Genomic DNA, 18,775 nt, shown 5'->3' with positions numbered 1-18,775 from the left:
ATGGTGATCCTTAATGAGCTGTGACATGCTGCTTCCACTGCCACTGCCTGGGAAAAAGCCCAAGAGGGCCTGGAAACAATGGACAGAGGTATGGTGGTCAGGGAATGTGAGACCGGCCGCTAAGCCTTATTTAGTCAGGAACAAAGGCTTCTGGTCCTATACCAACAAAACTGGTGTGTATTAAAGAAGGTTGAGGAGATGGTAAATAGGATGGATAGTAAAATTATGACATACATGTACAAACATTTACTTATAGCATTCACACTCATCTACAGTTATTTCCTTTGACTTTCAAATGATTTTCAACCCACGTGTTTGTACTGTACAACTAGTCATTTTCACAAAATGCTGCAGGCGTAAGTTTAGAAGCTCTGTAAGGTAAACTGAAGCTTTTGTAGTTATTGTGGTTATAAAGTCGGTTGCTATTGGTATTGGACATTTTCTGTTCATCTGTGAAATATGCCCCCACTCTAATAAATCTTTGCATGTCTCGACTTGTGTGATTATGATTACTTAGACACTCTCTGCTTATCAAGGTTAGGAAATCCTACAAATCCTGAGATCAAAGATCCTAGAGGTCATGCCTAAAATCTGAAGACCTGCTGACCCCTGGAGGCCTAGACCTAATGGTACTCTATAATGACAGTAACATTAATAATCAAGATGCAATTAATCAAAATGTCAAGTTGATTGTAAATGATTTTATTTATGTCAATTTATAAGAAGTAGGCCTTATTTGTTTATCATACTGTATGTCTTATTTAGTGATTACCTCCATGTGTGCAACCTTAACAAACATGTGATTGTTCATATAGTCCAATACCGCCATCTTGTGGAAATATACATTTGCAGAAAAAGTAGTTTTGCATACACTTTTCAGAGATAAAGAGCTATTCGTAACCAATAGAAAATATTAATGAGAGCTTCCACTGATGATCCGTTTGATTCTGAGGATTTTCTTAAAAAAAAAAAAAAAAGCAAACTACTTCTTAATCGAGATAAGTGAATACTTCCCTCTACAAATAGGCTATTGAAACACCCAAATAAACTGTCTGAGCTTTTGTGATGTGTAGCCTATGGGTGTATTCTTGGGAATGTCTTTAAATTTTACTTCAGTGTCAAGTAGCCTGCATATCATTCCCACTCATAACTAAACAAACGAAGTTCATCTAACTTTTGTCCCTCAAAGGACTTTTTCAGGAATTAATATCAAGCTATTTACATTACGTTCAATGTACCCTATGTGCGTTTGTGCTTGCGACCACACTGAATGCCAAGTGTCACTAGCTGTAGGCCTACTGATATAAATAAGAAAAAAGGTGATGGCCAACCGACAGGTGTCGCAACAAAACAACACTGAATGAGTTCCACGATGCTTGGTAGGCCACAAGGAAGGTTTTGCTTTAAGTATCATTTCATGGACCTTTAGGCAATGCGTTTTATAATCTTACATACCGTACATGACTAATCGATAATAGCCCACTAAACAGCCTAAATATTGATGCTCGGGGTTTGGCATGAAAGACATTGGAGCTTGCAGTTAGGATCCACTAAAGACGGATAAATCTTTAAGAAGCGTTGAATACGCTACTAGCGCACTTCATACCCATGCAATGTCTGCCATGTATCCCGCAACCACTCATTGGCTGTTGCAACATGCTGAAGCTCAGCCTCTCACGTGACACGGGATAAATGCCCGCCCGCTAGCATCTCTGGTGGCAGACAATCACAGACATCTGTCAGAAACCTCCTAGCTTGCCGTTTACGCTTATGGGAATGACGTTAATTGAACACAACTAACTTTATCTGGGTTTTTTAAACGTTGTGATATATTTGATTTATTTGCAGCGCGACAGAAGACAGAAACGAAGTATAGGCTATTTGCAGTTTACGTGAAAATGACTGGAGTTTTCGACAGTCTTAATACAGATATGCATTCTAACCAGATTACCTCGAACAACTACCACAGCTTGCACAAATCGCAAGAGTCGCCAACTCTACCAGTGTCGACCGCAACGGATAGCAGCTACTACAACAACCAACAACCCGGGCATTGCGCAGGGTCTCCTTACGGCCAACTGGGCTCTTACCAGTACCATAACAATGGCTTGAATGGTGTTCAATACAATAAATCGTACGACTTAGGTTTCAACTCCTCTTTTGGCACGTATGGCTCCTATGGCCCCAACTCATCGCCGACCCAAACCGATGCAGGTAAACAAATATGTTTGGAATTTTAAAATAATACTTCAATACTAAATGTTGGTAGACCGACTCTGTGCGTCAGTGGTAGGCTAGTGGTGATGTGTTACTTTTAATGTTCCCCTTCAGTATTTATATTGTGTCTGTTTGCTTTCCTGTTACAGAAAAAGAAGAAAGTGAACCTGAAATTAGAATGGTCAACGGTAAGCCAAAGAAGGTCCGAAAACCAAGAACAATTTATTCAAGCTTCCAGCTCGCTGCCCTTCAGAGGAGATTTCAGAAAACACAGTATTTGGCGCTGCCCGAAAGAGCTGAACTGGCAGCTTCGTTGGGCCTTACGCAAACCCAGGTGAGATTAAGTCATTGTCATCTGATCTTTTGTGGGCATTAATATCAGGTAGCTGCATTCGAAAGTTTGCATGGCGTTTTATTGTTGAGTAAATGGCTTCACATCACACCAATAGCGAATGATTAGGCCTACTTGTTCCCAGGAATATCAGAAGAATACGTTTGGCGTCATACAAAACAGACGATACATTTGGAAAGTGTTAGAAATGGGTTCGCGCATACTGCATATTATGAATCTGCAGTGCCAAGTATTTTCAGGTTCCTGATATCTGCGCAAGACATGTTTCAGGAAATTACCCTGATGCTCGCAATATCTTGTTTGGGTTACCTTTCATTAAATTAATATGGAGAGATATGGCCATAACACACATTTCACATTTTTCGTTTTTCTTACAGGTGAAAATCTGGTTTCAAAATCGTCGTTCCAAGTTCAAGAAGTTGTGGAAAAGTGGAGAAATCCCCCCCGAGCAACATGTGGCCTCTAGTGAGTCTCCTCCTTGCCATTCTCCGCCAGGCTCCGTGGCATGGGACTTTCCACAGAATCAAAGAATGAACAATGTAAACTCGGCTCTGCCGCAAAGCAGCAGTCCCCCGAACACAACTGCGCCTTCCTTTTTGGCGAATTACTCTTGGTATTCATCAACGAACTCAGCCACACATCTTCAGCCCAACACACTAGTAGGCCTACAGCACCATCACAATTCAGCTATGAGTGCTGGGACAATATTTTAACAAATGGCTTTTTGACCTGGAGAATTACGCCGATATCCCAGTTTCCAGTGACTGTTTCTTTATGGATGCCGTGACTGCTGAAGTTGGCCAATTTTATTTCACGTGCCAGTGTCTTTCTACAAAATACACTGTTATTTTTTTTGTAACGAGAAGTTGCAAACTGGCGGGCGCTGAAGAAGCAGTATGCGGTTATTTTTGTATTTATTTATTATGCTCATTTTGGTGGCAAAAAAGGGACACCATAATTGTTCACCAAACCACTAAAACCCAAAGCGAAGTAGAATATAGCATGCTCCTCATGCAAACATTGCTGTCACCTTTCTACAGGATGCGTATATTAATGTCATATGTAGCACAACATTTGAAAACTGTATCGTGCCTTTTGAGAAAAATGACCTCAATTTTGTTGTCCACCATAAATGTTTTGTTGTGTTTCTATATTTGTCTCTTTTTGTATTCTATACATAAGGATGTGAAATCCGTATAGGCACGTTTCGTGCCACCACTGAATGTTTCTTTGGTATACCCTTTCTAATTATGATGTATTTTTATTCTGTTGAATATTAGGACAGCAACAAACGTGATATAAAGTTTAAGCTACTGATATTTCCACGCTCAGATAGGTCGTTTTTATTTATTACAGGGCTAATTACGCAGTCCTGCATTGATTCTAACGTTATTTAAATAAAATGATTTTTGTGTATCCTAAAGCCAACATATTTCCTCACAAAAAAAACATGTCAAGGGTGTGTATACTCTTTGTCATACAGAATTCACGGCAAGAGTTGCTTTTACTGCATTTAATCCGATCAAGAGCGACTCAAATGGTTAGCACATTAACATCATAGTTATGCGCTTGTCTATGGCCCACTCGAAGATAACGTGTAGAGTTTTATTTTGTGGGGATTCGTCTATAAAAAAAAAAAAAAGGTTACCCATTCTGCAACTAGTGCAACACGGGTTTGCCAGATAAATAGATGCTGAAACCCATTGTTGCGATTATTATTTTGATGTTACCGCGGGTTCTTTTTTGAAACCATAGTTGTAACAATTTGCTAGATATTTGCTCATATTTTATAGTGACTGTAAACGTAGCCTACGCTCGGGGTAAGCGGAACCTGATACAGACAAGATGATTAACAAAGCCGAGACGCAGTGCCCCAGGCGCGGTATGAAAAGGAGCAGTCACGGCAAGCAACACGCCTTGGCATGCGAAAGAGAAGATGAGGGTGTTTGGTTGGGTTCAGCCCCTCAGACTCTCTGGAGTCAGCGCGCTGTTCTCCAGACTTTTTATGAAGTCAGTCGAGCCAAAAAACTGGCTTGAATCTGCCTCGAGCCAAACAACATGGAAACATTTCTCACAACTTCCAGTCACCCCGCACAACAGAACGGCCTTTTGAGAGGCTCCTATAAGCCTATGCAAAATCTAGACATGTATTCACTGGCATGTATCTTTTCAACAAATATAGGCTAAATAGGACATGCCTACTTATTATCAATATATCATAAGTATCATAATCACACAATGTAGAATTCAATTTCAGTTAGCTTCCCAAAAGGTGTGGTTTCATGGGCAACACCCACAGCTTCATTCAGACACAATGAAATATGTTATGAAATCACATAGGTGTACTTCGGCTTGGAACAATAATGTTGCTGCAGGACATTGTTGACAACATTAAGTGTTACCTGTTGCATAAACCACAACACATTGTAAATACACACGCCAAAAGGCCAAAGTCCACAATGTCCCATTCTTCACATCCAGCGATTACAGGCCAGGGAATAAGACATCTAGTGCATATGTTTTCTGTCAGTAACTGCAACATTACAATTAAATCACTTTATTGAGGTTTTGGCTGAGTTAATTTTGCAATAGAAAGCCAAATTATCCTTTGCTAGGCCTACATACCACTTCTGAAAATGGCGATAGGCCTGCAGAACTAGAAATAGTCAAAATAAAATCAACATCGGGAGCCATGCTTCAACTCCCCAGGGACTGGCAGGATCTTGGGAATAGGGTTGTGCAAGGTCTCTTAAAAGGCATGCTCCCGCCACATGATAGATAGATAGATAGATAGATAGATAGATAGATAGATAGATAGATATATAGATAGATAGATAGATAGATAGATAGATAGATAGATAGATAGATGGGTAGGTAGATAGATAGAAAGAAATATAGGTATTGTTGATAGAGATAGAGATATAGATGCACGAATGAAAGAATGAATAAATACATGAATGACAACCAAGCACCAGGTTTGAGAACAGACTCCTTAACATAATATATAAAAAAAACAAAGTGCAAAGGTGTTGTCTTCAAAATGTTTCTTTAAAGGCACACAGCTTAACTGCCTTTTCGTCTGCATGTTCCCTCTAAACGACTAGCAATAATGTGGGTTTAGACACTTCCGGAATCCTGCAGACAACTTGAAAAATGCCATACCCCTTCCCTAATTTATACTCTGATCTGTAATTTCATCCACAATTGCTCTAGTTTGAGCATTCTGGCTTTCCGATCTGAAAGCCTGCAATTACTATATAATTCTTCGCAATTTTAGATGTCCTAATATGGACTGTAATTTTTGCGCAAGACAATTTCCAGCTATTTCAAGCATCAACATTGTCAAAGTTGTATGTACATAATAAATGGGAATATCAATGCATAGTTTTTAGCATAACATCTTGACTCCTCGATAATTATATCCGTTTGGAGCCTACGCAGAATTAGCCTGAATTGCATGGTAACTGCTGCTTTAAATTTTTAAAAATTACTCATAATTTTCCCAAAGATTACCAAGATCTCGAGTGCACAATGTCATCAGCGTAATGAGGAGTAAACATTTATGCTAATAATCTGCAATTTTTTCCATCAGCTATAAAGAGGGGAAATAAAGCTGGAATTTTCAGTCATATTCTGAACAGTGCTGTTATAGCACTTAGCACTGCAAGGGAAACAGTTTATGGGACTGAGACTCAGAACTAATGCTCCTGGATTCATTTTTGATGTATTTTTATCTCACTAAAGAGGGAATATATGAACCACCTCAAATGTCTTCAAGATTGTTATTGGTATGAAGGTAAGGCAAACATTTACTGTTGTTTTATTTTTGCATATTGTTTTTTGCATCGATTATAAAGAATGAATTCCTTTTAGAATCGATAGCCCATAGGTTATGTCACCAATAGCTTTGGGGAGGAAGATGCAGCTTTTTGTCAGATTGCAGTATTATTGATGACAGTACCTTGTAGTAAATGTCGGTCCACTGTAGTTCCTGACACTATACTTTGCAATGGTGCATGAATTCCTGAGGAGAGGCACACTAAGCTTTCGACGATATAGCATTACAGGTTGTATTCTTTAGCCCTACATCACGTTGCCTTGGCTATATGCAGGGAACACTGAGGACAACACTGATATTTTCCGTGGAACATGATAATATGCTACATGAAATTTTCAAATGTCTGTATTTTCCAAATATCTGATTAAAATAGGCTACCAATTCGGTTTATGTTTTTGCAGATACGGTGGTTTGTCTCATCTTTTAGAAGATACATTTCTTAAGATAGGCCTATAAATCGATCCTAAATTCATCCTGATATTATTAAAAATCTGAATTTAAATCTTAAAATAGGGATTCTATGGATTAAATTAGAAAAGACGCCAGCTCTTGTTCTTTAATTTTGTCTCTGCCTTCATTACATTTACATTGTGCTTTCGCTAATTTCGAATCATTTTCCTTTTGACAATCCCTCGATAGGCTATACACCTGCAAGCAATTTGCCAGGCTTACATATAAGGGAACAGCGACGACATGTCTGCTCACCTATTTCACTTATCTTTTTTTCATGGCGCAGCAAATTTCTTTCAGTGCTCTATCTCCTTTGTTAACAAAAGATTCCACGTGCGAAAAAAAATTGCTCATAATTATACCAGAGATGGGAAACTGCATTAGAATAAATAAGGGCGAAATTACTGTAATTATGTTGGGTTTGATGGGCTCGGCTCGTAATCAAGAGGAGAATACAGCGAAATAACGTTGACCCTCTTGGGTGTGCAGCTGCGTTTCGGAGTCTTGCAGGGAGAAATAGAATTTTATTCTTTAGTGTCTTATTTTTTGTCCCTTGTAGGCCTACTGTTTTAAATAACTTTTAATGGAACAGCCCTAACTAATATCGTGTGATAAACTCTAGCATATATTAATTTATAAATGTTCAATTTCTTTGACAGTTAGCCAAAGAAATTGACCAATCAAATGAGTCTAAGAAACCATGAAAATGAATAGCAGGAGACTATATACATTTGCCTATAAGAGCATCAAATGTAGACTACACACAAAGTAAAACTCCATAAAGGGCAGCCGATTATAGCAGCCAATTCCTCTTATATTTCTCCTCTACTACTATTTGTCTTAATAATAATAATAATAATAATAATAATAATAATAATGTTGTTGTTGTCAATAGTAGAAGTAATAGCACCAGCATAGCAGCTGTAGCCTATAGCCAATAGCCTTAAAGCTGGATGGTGATTATTGTATTGCACTTGTTCTCTTTGAAAAGTGTATAATTAATATTATTCCCATGCACACATTACACCAGTGTGCACATGGCATTTTGTTCATCTGGATTTGAGAAGTCTGAGGCTAATCTGTGGCCTGAAGTTAGCCGCAATAACTGCTATGGTTTTCTCAAGAGTTTGCCATTACATTTCCGGTTCTGACCATGCTATTTAAAAACTCTTTTTTATCTTTTCAGACCACACAGCAAGAGTTGAGAATATGTCGATATATAATGTTTAGAAATAACATTAGGCTAATAGACTCTGAGATCTGCACAGGTTTTATTTTGTTAATTAGCCTATAGTATTTATATTGATATGTTATTGACGGTGATATTGTTGGAGTATGGGCTAGTAATAGGCCAAGAAAAATAAGCTTTTCTGTCAGGCTGTTGGTTGTTTACTGAAAGGGGGGATATTAGACATAAAACTGAAATATGTCTGGAATATTTATTTTATGTCATCTCCGGGAATTCTGACAGCTACCCTTGCTCGGAGTTTCATTTGACCTCACACTTTTCGAGATATAATGGGTTTTGTAATGTTGTAAGCAGAGATGATTTGGATCTGCTACGATTTGTCAACAATCACTGTTTTAGAATTTGTAAATTCTGTCCTCTCTGCAATAAAGCATCCTAATCGGCATTGGCTAGCCTATATATTTGTATTATTGCGACTGGCGTTAGAGTCTCAGAATTTTCTGTAAAAGCGCAGTTAAACCATCAACCCCAAACAAGAGGCCCTTTGAACTTCTCACTTTTACTTATCTACATTTTAACCCCCACCCCCTTCGACAAACCAGTCTTTTGCAGCACCTGCCTCTAGTCCAATTATTCACTTAACACACACCAGAGATCCCTCTGCCATTCAGCGATGAAAACGGGGTTTGTTGGGGCCACAGAGAAGCAAAAAGGAGCTTATAGCGACTAAACGAAAATGAAAAGAAACAAGCACTCTTATTGTTTGAAGGATTGCAGTGTTATAGAGACCAACACAAGATTAATCGCCAATTGAGGCCGAAATGAATAGGTTTCCTAAAGGACTATAGGCATAGGCCTACAAGAGAAAGACCAGATGATTGAATTCTGATACAAACTTCTGAAATATAGTCCTATACCTGTCTTGCGCACCAATCAATGAAAACGTGCAAGAAAGTAGCCTAAACCATCAGGTAAATTGTAGGCTATAGGCTTTTGGGACACGTGGTTTTAGAAAAAAATACATCATAGGCCTACATTATGGCAATATAAGCTATATGAAAAGAATTGTACTAGGCTAGTCAAAAGATATAGCAATAGCTATGCTGACATTTTTAAAACATTGTAGGCCTAAACAACTTGTGTGATTAATTAATCCATTTTTGAGCCTTCCTGTAAGATTAAATTAAGACAGCCGTTGTAATAGCATAATAATAATAATAATAATAATAATAATAATAATAATAACAATAATAATAATAAGCACAGTTTCTTATGATTATGATGATGATTATTATTATTATTCAGAGAAAAATAACCGTGATTTTAAGTGTAAATATTGTCAATGATAGTGAAAGTTTTTTTTTTTTACATCAGTTTTACTGTAAGTTTACACGTTATTTACAAGACTTCAGTGAAACAAAACAATAAATTAATTGATTCCATATAAAACTATCTTCTATAGACTGCTAGACACAATTTGAATGAACATGTTCTTAAAAATCCACAAAGCATTAATTACAGCACAAACCAAAACAGGTCATGTTTTTCTCTGTACATTAGCGGTCGTCTCTTCTTTTAAAAAATATCTCAAAAAAGGTATTTTTGTATTTAGCCTCCACTTTGTTTTCCGCAATATCAGCCACATAGCCTATAAGTCCCCTTTGCACTATCGCTTGCCTTTACAAGCACGTGCTGTCAGTTCATAATTTAAAACATTCATCTTAAATAAACATACAGGCCGACAAAAAGAAATGAAATAAATTAGCTTAAATAAACATACAAAACAAACAAATGGATAGAAACTCTTCAAAGTGGTTCAAGTCTTCTCTCTGGAGAACATCTGACTGAAGACTGGACAGTTAAGCTATAATTTTAGCGTTTGTCTTCCACCTGGTAGGAAGGCTTATGGTGGCCATGCATGGACCTAAGAACTGATGAATTTTGATTAGCCTACTTTTACGAGAATGTTGCTAAATTTCGGAACTCAGATTGGTTTATTTTGTCACTTGGGCTGTACAACATTTTATGTTCCGTTAGCAGATTGCCTTGACATTCAGAGCGCATAGGCACTGTAGATGACAGCTAACGGTAACTCCTGAACCTATGCTATGAAAGTCTTCATCTCTCCATTAGACATTCGGCGCAATATGCACAAAACAGTAATACGCTAATCATTCAAATTAATTATAAATCAAACCTATAAATATATTTCTGATATATTACAGTTTGATTTAATTATTTTTACACAAATCGAAATGTCACAAAAACAGCAGCAGCTTGAATGACCCACTTTAACGGCAATTTCCTGTGTATCTAGCGGACTGAGTAAGACCTCTTGCCCTTTGATGAAGGAGCCAATGCTTTCTAGTGTCTCTCCTTCCGGAAAGTTCTGCAGGCAGCTGATCTCAGCAAATCATCGAATGATCTTAAGCGAATGCCGACAACTTCTGTCGGCATTTTGGGGACTTGGCTTCTGATTCTATCAGTGCGTAACTGCAGTGGGCCAGGGTACAAAGCTCAGCGACTGACCCCAAGGCCCTCTGAGCCATCCATAGAGAGGAAAAATGGCGAGGGTCTGTCCATCAGGGTCACATCAGCTGTGGCTGCTGCATAGAATCTTGATGCGCTGTCGGGTACCATGAGGTGTAACTTGGGATGTAAGAGCCCGGCGTTCCCACAGGTGTTTTCACAGTGGCTGTCGTGTTCCAAACCGGAGCCACGGTTGGTGAACCGGTGGAGAGTCCGCGACCATTGGCTAACGCATTAGTGTCTATTGTTCCACCGCCTTGCTTCATCAGCTTCTTGAACTTCGATCTCTTGTTCTGAAACCAAATCTTCACCTAAAAGAAAAAGCGTGTTTATCAGTACGCACCCAAAAAGATCTGGTAGGCCTAAAGGACAGGTTCGTGCTATAGCATTTTGAAGAACATAAACAGAATCCTCCAATATAAACAAGTGTCATTTTAGGCTATGACTGCAGGACGTTAGGCCGGCCCTGTTACAGCTAACCATCACAATCTATTGATAATTTTAATCGTATGCAAATGAAATTTGCCATCAATTTGTCAGTTACCCCGAGCGTTAACTAGTAATAAATTAGAAGCACTAGCACACCGGTCCCCAGATAGGGGAAACCCGTTCTTTCAGATTTGTTATTCAAACCTGGTAACATTCCCGAGCAAAAGTCAACAGCCTATGAATCAGAGTCTACAAGAGGAAGAATGCACTGCACATTCGTAAAGAATATGATTACTTAAAAGAAAAACTTGCCTGTGTTTGAGTAAGCCCCAAAGATGCAGCCAGTTCCGCTCTCTCTGGAAGGGCCAAATATTGCGTTTGCTGAAATCGTCTGTTTAGTGCTTGAAGCTGTAAACTGGAATATATTGTCCGGGGTTTGCGGATCTTCTTCCCTTTGCCATTGAATCGTACCTCACCGCCCTCCACGACAGTGTTTTTCTCTGTTTCAGCGGCTGTGGAGAGGGAAAAGAGTAAATTGTCTGAAGACAGCTCCTCCGACGGTGCTATGAAGCAGTGCACATCCCAGTGCAAGTTTTACGGGCTGTAGTTTAGGTATAATTACCCTTAATTGCATACATTGTTTATAGCATTACGCAATAAATAATTACCAACCCTAATACCCGCACATCTGGACTCTTCCAGTTCAACTTTTACCCAGTGAATGAAAGGAAACAAATGCCTTGGTTCGGAATTCCAGAACTTTTCAGAGACAAGAAATTGAAAAAGGCTTTAGAGTTCTTACCTGCGTCTTCTAACCGCGTCTGTGTTAATGCCGTGTTGTTTGGGTATGTCTGCACGGCGCTGATATACGGACTCGAGGAATGGCTGCCGACTGAGTTGACGTATGGATAACCCAAAGATCTGTGGAAGGATGAGGCCGGACTGTACGAGCTCTCGTGCTGACTATGTCCAGCAGAATGTAAACAGTGCATGGAATAGTGTCCGTGAGACATCGAGGAAGGCGACATTTGTTGACTCGGTGGCCCAAATTCCATGAACACGTTCTTTCCTGAGACGGGGCTATTAAGACTCTCTGGCATTGTAGTCATTGTCATCTCTTCTGGCGTGTCTCTTCCCTTGCTTTTTTGTTTTCCTCTACGATCTCAGTGAAGGATGGATCCCAATTTAAGCTCAACTGATTTTTTCACTTTCCATTCATAAGAAAATGTAGTTTCTCTCTGTGAAAAGTCTAGGTATTATGCTGTGGATCTACACAACCTCGCTCAAAGGTTTGAATCAGGGAATCATGAATATTTATCAAAGCCAGTCGCTGATTGGCCCAGTCTTTCCAAGAACGATGCCGATTGGCGATGCTGGGGTTGGGTCCGAAAGACCTGATGAACTCAAGAAATAAGAAAAAACCTGAAACCTACAATGTCAGTAGGGAAACACTGGTGATGGGTCGCTATGAAAAGGTAGAGGCATATCTGGGGAAAGAAAATGTCTAAAACATTATAATGATTCATTAATTTTATTTTCACTCAAATAGAGCCTCGACATTAGCCTAGAGCCATTTGTAGCAACCAATTTAAGAATGATAAATGTTGGCCTCTTCCTTAATTACGTAACGATTATCTATCATTATCATTATTATTAAAAAAAAACAGTATTAATGATCGGGATTGTTATTATCGTAAAAACAGCAATAACAGGCTATTCTTTGCGCAACATAGGTGGACATTAAATGTTTGTGGTCATAAATGCTTTGTTCGACACTGAATCATTTAATATAGCCTAACTAACAAGTAGGCATAGGCCTATAAAATGATGCAAGGCCTAATAAATAATAATAATAATAATAATAATCATCATCATCATCACCATCATCATCACCACCACAACTATTAGGCTATCCTCACTATTAGGCATGTTTAATATTCCCATTATTATTGTATTAACCATGTTCTGTTCTTCTCCATATTCGTCTTCTTATGTTTATCATAACATTCTTCATCACCATTACCAATATCATAACCTTCACCATCAGCCTTGCCAAACTGAGGACTGGCCCTATATGACTAAAATGCATATTTCATTGAATGTTTTGAAACCGTAAACTATTTGTAACGAGGGTCAGGGAAAAAAATAAAATACTGGAAATCACGAGTCTTGTCCATGTTTTCAGAAATCCATTGTCAACCCGCTAATGTATTACTTACAGCTTCATTTGATTAAATGCTAGTCTCAAGTGCTATGATCCACAGCTGAAACCAGTCGTATTAGCATAACACTGTGGTTTAATTTTCATACGCATAATTAGCCATATATTTAACACTTCCACTGGCACGCAGATTCGATTCACTCTGAACCATCACGGCAACAGCAGTGGATGTAGCCGAAGTCTAAGGTTTTGACAGGGTGAAATCACTGTGCTGAAACGATTTGATGACCCTCAAATGTCTAGCCGCAACACAGCTGAATACTGTTAGGTTTAAGTGAACACAGTAGCAAATTACTAGTCATTTTACATTTTACTTTCCATGAGAAAGATGGTCGATGGTTTCCTTGAAATTTTCACTGTGTTGGTGTGTTTGCCAGGGAAGCATGAAGCATGCAACTAGTAGCCTAAACAGAAATATTTTAATAATTCAGGGCATTAAACTCAAATGATCAGTTTCATTTCAACCAGAGTGAAAAAACCCTGATGGTTGTCATGTGGAAAATAACATAGCCTACCGATAGCCTATTGGTGAGGCAAACACTGAATTGTTTGAATATTTAATTCACATTGAAAGTGAATCTATTTTGTGTCACTGTACTGACATTTAGATTCAAGTGTCACATTGACAACTCTGTTCTCAATGAGTAACATATGTAGTGGTTGGTTTAAAAACTTAAAAAAAGAGAAGAGACAAGACGTGTACACATCATACAGTGGGCCAGTTAGTAGGCTATTCCCGGGCATGCTGGCAGAGTAGGCAATATCTGTGATGGAGGATTATTTCTGCTGGCAGTCGACTATACCACAAAATAATTTAATGTAAGTAGAGCTCCATACAATATCATGTCAGTTTAGGTTACCTTCCTCTCGAGATGTCTACATAGTCTCATCCTTGTTACCATAAGTGATGGCTTTTTTGCATTCATGGTGATAGGTGTATTTACTACTTGGCAGAGAGTCGAATGTCATTTATCTATCTATTTATTTACCTACCCTATATTTGCTATAATAATAATAATAATAATAATAATAATAATAATAATAATAATAATAATAGCTTAGTAATGATAATAATAAATTAATCATTTCCAATGATATAGGTTACAATATTAGGCAGTATTAGGCGACCTACTCCACTTAATAACTTTACAGGCATTTCCAGAGACTATCGTTATCTTTTGTAAGATAACAGACGTTTTCGATGCCTTACAAAGCGTGGACACTGGTGAAGAGCGAGAGGATAAATGACCATACTGTACCATAGAGTCCATGTGCCCTGTAGGAAGCTTGTCCTGGAGAATCTCTACATTCCATTTTCGTCCCCCTTTCTTCTCCATCTGGAGATGAGGCAGGTCTGCAACCCTCTACTATCCTGCAGGCTGCAAAATCTCCACATGAATGACAAATTAAACGCAGTTAAATTCCGCCACTGAGGTTATTAACCTAATTACATAACTAAACGCAAAGCAGAACAAGCAACTTCAGTAGCTTAAGTGATTTGAAAACTGCCACTGCCACCAACATGGTACACTGGTGCAGTGTGGAAGGATCACGTTTGACAAATTGTGCTGAAAATCATTTTATAAGGAAAATGGTCCTTGAAATTGTCCAATTTTGGCCAATTCGTTTTGAAATTACTCTCAAGGGATCCTTTATCAATAGCGTGGCGAAAATAATAATGGTTTTACAACCAACAATTATCACTGTTCAGAATGAAATAAAGATGCAACATGGTTCGTTTTGATAACTGTCATTATTGTTTCAAAATGGTGGCATCGAAACACTAAATGATTATATGTAGCCTAGATGTGAATTGTAGTGTAGCCTAGTCTAGTCAGCTGAGACAAAATGAGGAAAGGTTCAATTCAGAAAGAAATGGGCAACTAATCGAATGATAACAGCTAATTTATAATGTTTAGTTCCCACATGAAGAAGACATCAATACTATAGGCCTAGAGTTAGTATTTATGGATATTTTAGTTGCGTGCTATTTAAAACATAAGGCTGCATAGGCTATTGTTAAGCCGACTCTTTCCAGTGGACAAAGATATTCACAGTCAAACCTGTCAGTGGGAGACATGAGGCATTAAACGAGAAGGTTTTGCTCGGAAACCAAACACGTTATCGAGTTGACATCTAGATAAAATCGAGCGAAAGCCGGACGAATCCTGAAAAAAAAACACGATGCCTCACTTCTGGAAACAGCGCTGTACTTGTCACTGTTTTATTGCTGAGTCGCACAGACGGAGTTCCGCTATAATGGCCGGTCTCAATTAAGCACCATGACCAGAAACTCCACATCCCTGGATGCAATCATGATGTCGCGGAAACCGGCGCTACTATAAATAAAGCCCTGTACAGGATTCATCAGAGAGGGGACGTTTGAGGGAAGAGGACTCATTAGGAAGGAGAGGCACTATGCCTGAGTATGTTTTAACACCTGCTATACACTTCTCGGGGTCAGCGAGTAGCGCAACACAGGGCCGAGGAGAGGAGAGGAGGTGACGTGGAGTGGGGTTGAGACAGGTATCATTTCAGGCCAGAGGTGGAAAACGTTAAAAAGGAGATGCCAAACTGCATTTGAACAGAAACGCAAAGTTACTGTGATAACTTTGGATAGATGTCAAATTCAGGCATTGGCAGGAAAAACATATTTCAGCCTTAGATATATCTAGAGATTCCGGAGTAGCTAAATGAATAGTGAGTTCATGTCAGTGATTAATTACTGTTATTGAAAGTACATGATACTAAGTAGAGTTTCCTCTATCCAACTACAGCACATAACGTATGTGGTAATGCAAGTTGATTTATGTGAATGTATTGGATGACTATTCTCAGATGGTTTACTCGTTTAAAAACACACGAGAGGATCCCATGCTGCCATTAAGCCATTGGAGTAATCCAATTAACTCATTCAAATCAGCCATTAATTGGCATAATGTAATATTGCTTTTATATATACCCCTATGCACCTATGCAGTTGAGAGAAAGCCCTCCACAGATCCACTTATGTTGTGACTTGGGCTTTGCATTAGATATATTAACAAGCACATTTTACTGCAGCAGTTGTATTTCCAATCAATTCAGTACCGTTGGACCATGCATCGCCTGGAAATTGTTACATCAATCTCCCCTTTGCCTAATATTTTTGGGTCACATCATGTGGGTCAGATGTCAGCTTCATCCTGTGTGGTTTTGTATCTGCACACACAGCGCTCCAAGGGACAAGTCAAAGGGGCTTCACCGCTCATTTGGCTGCCCTTTTTAACATGCAGTTGTCAGCTAAATGCTGCTCCTGTTGGGAAAGTTAAAATAATTTAAAAATGATTCGTCACCATTTTACCCATAACTTATTATGCTGCACTCAAATAACATCATAGTGTTTTTTTGTCAAATGACAATCATTTTAAAGCAGCATCAGTAACGTTTAGAATCACAACTGTCTATTTCTGTTGAAATGGATTGCTGTTTTCCCTGGGATGTCCAATGTGTTGCTGTTTTAGAGCATGTTCAATGTGCTCTATGTGGTATGCATTCATTTATATGTATACACTTAAAGGATTATGGAAATGATATGAATTGCCAACTTAAAGAGGCAATTTAGATGGGACCCCATGGTATTTTAGTCAAAACCAACAGCTCTGTAAAGGATTTTACTTTCAGCTAATATCATTCGGTCAATGCCTTCTGAGTTAATCAAATCTAGTGAAATGGAGGATACATAGAGTAGATGCTTTTAAGAGGGTATGTATTAACAAGCAAAACAGTACAATCATGCATCAGCTGAGTACCCTTTTCCAGAACGATTTGCATTGTACCATAATGTGATATTTTGATGTAAATTAAATAAAAGAAAACTGCTTACACACGCGATCAAATCAATTGATAACATGCACGTGGTTAGATGACAGTAATTACACATTCAGTAGCATCACACATTTATGTTTCCCCTGTTTTTAAATAAGGACATTGATATATTACTGATGCTGTACATAATTACTATGGAGCCCAAAGGGTGGGGAGCTGATCCAGGCTGCAGAAGTGTAATTGATATGTTGCGCACGCTGATGATTGAGTCATCTGCTCTGGCATATGCCCCAAATTTCTACCCATCATATCTGTGGTCTCAAACAGAAAGTTGTTATTTTTTCTCCCGTAATTGAAAGGATATTTTGATTTCATAATGCACAGGTTGGAATGCTATGTGGCTCGTCTCAAGTGAAAATCCTGAAAAATGTCTCATGAGAAATATAATTATGTTTGTTTATTCATTATTCCAATTCATTTGCTTATTTGGGCATCATCATCATCATCATCATCATCATCATCATCTTTGCCAGTGGCCAGACAAACCAGGGAGGAGTACTTATTTTCATCGCTGTAGGACCAGTCAGATAATGGAGCAGCACTGGATTTGGTGTTCCAGCATGGATTCAGCATCTGACACCCGCCCATCCAAAGAGCACTACCCCAGGATCCCCCTGAGACTAACAGAGCAGCCACACAAAGACATTGGTGCCGAGGTTATGGTAAGTGGCAACTGACATCACTTTAACCACAGCAAATTGCAAGTTTTTTTTCTTTTTCCTTTTTCCCCCCAAGAGGCATAATTGATGATGACCATGCAATAAAGGTAAAAGTGTTTTAGCATTGGATTTTAATGAGAAGTAAAAAAAAAATACAGAAAATGATAATGTTATGCAATTAATTTGTTTATGTATTTGTTGATATGACAGTCTTGGCATTCGGTCTTTCTTAACACCTTCTCTTCATTCAGGCTTGAAAACTGAGTATGCGCTTTGTTCTCTCTAAAAAAAATACTTTTTGGAATTGTTTTCCATCAGTGTTACATCAATGCTGTTCTCACCATTCCACATTTGATCATTTGATCACTTTCTTTTAATGTGCCAATTACCTTCATATGTTTGCCCTAATTGGCCATTCTTTTATTTACATTCCTCTTTTGAAAATTAATCATAATAAATTAATTAGAATAAATTATATGGAATATCCATAACAGCTACAGACCATAAGAGCGTCATGTCCAGGTTGGGGGCATTCTGAAATCATCATTTCCCAAAGTAGGTCCAGGATGAAATAGTGAGAGTGCTCCACTTTTTCAGACTCATCCAACTGTTTACAGATGATGTCTACACACTTGTACTGTGTGTTGTTTAGTTTACTTGCACCGTGTACAGTGCAGTATGTCATCAGTCAATACCTGGTTAAGGAAACAGCTTTTGGGCAACCTGATGCAACATGTTCGTGATGAGAGCAGACAGTGTGTGAATAAGCAGACCATATTGGTTTATATAGTATAAATGCTCCTTGGCTTAATCTGAAAGCCATAATGGTTGTGACAGAGCAGGTTGCATTTAAAAATACCAATTCTGACTTTCACTCAAGACACAATAGCAGGTCTAGGCAGTGTGATCATCACAATAAAAAAAAATGTCCCTTTCATTTCAAAGTATGTGGGGTGCTCCGAAATGAGAGGTGACAGAGTGGCACTTATTTTGTCTCCTTATCTACAGGTATCACTCACCTGAT

At 38.5% G+C, this 18,775-nt stretch overlaps 2 protein-coding genes and 1 long non-coding RNA gene across 3 annotated transcripts in view; 2 read left to right on the top strand and 1 right to left on the bottom strand.

The window, feature by feature from the left end:
- The first annotated feature begins 1,733 nt into the window (after window positions 1-1,733).
- dlx2a (distal-less homeobox 2a) lies at window positions 1,734-3,720 on the top strand. The gene is made up of 3 exons (XM_076262631.1): window positions 1,734-2,214; window positions 2,367-2,551; window positions 2,947-3,720. The coding sequence occupies exons 1-3, from the start codon at window positions 1,899-1,901 to the stop codon at window positions 3,280-3,282; spliced, it is 837 nt and encodes a 278-aa protein (XP_076118746.1). The 5' UTR covers window positions 1,734-1,898; the 3' UTR covers window positions 3,283-3,720.
- Window positions 3,721-5,943: 2,223 nt separating this feature from the next.
- LOC143100532 (uncharacterized) overlaps window positions 5,944-18,775 on the top strand; it is a 14,617-nt gene continuing 1,785 nt past the window's right edge. The window contains exons 1-3 of the long non-coding RNA XR_012981910.1: window positions 5,944-6,365; window positions 17,566-17,754; window positions 18,760-18,775. The exon at window positions 18,760-18,775 is cut by the window's right edge and continues 1,785 nt beyond it. This is a non-coding gene — a long non-coding RNA (uncharacterized LOC143100532). The remainder of the gene's footprint in view (window positions 6,366-17,565; window positions 17,755-18,759) is intronic.
- On the bottom strand, window positions 10,255-14,173 carry dlx1a (distal-less homeobox 1a). The gene is made up of 3 exons (XM_076263779.1): window positions 11,807-14,173; window positions 11,317-11,516; window positions 10,255-10,886 (listed from the first exon to the last, which is right to left on the bottom strand). Exons 1-3 carry the CDS (start codon window positions 12,117-12,119, stop codon window positions 10,635-10,637), a joined length of 765 nt encoding a protein of 254 aa, XP_076119894.1. The 5' UTR covers window positions 12,120-14,173; the 3' UTR covers window positions 10,255-10,634.

The sequence above is a fragment of the Alosa pseudoharengus genome, unplaced genomic scaffold (assembly GCF_046254945.1).
Source record: "Alosa pseudoharengus isolate Yale_2024_CS ecotype anadromous, Long Island Sound unplaced genomic scaffold, YU_APseudo_1.1 YU_APseudo_1.1_scf_3, whole genome shotgun sequence".
Lineage (NCBI taxonomy): Eukaryota > Metazoa > Chordata > Actinopteri > Clupeiformes > Clupeidae > Alosa > Alosa pseudoharengus.
The sequence above is the reverse complement of the archived record's forward strand: the minus strand, read 5'-3'. Positions and strand labels throughout refer to the sequence as shown.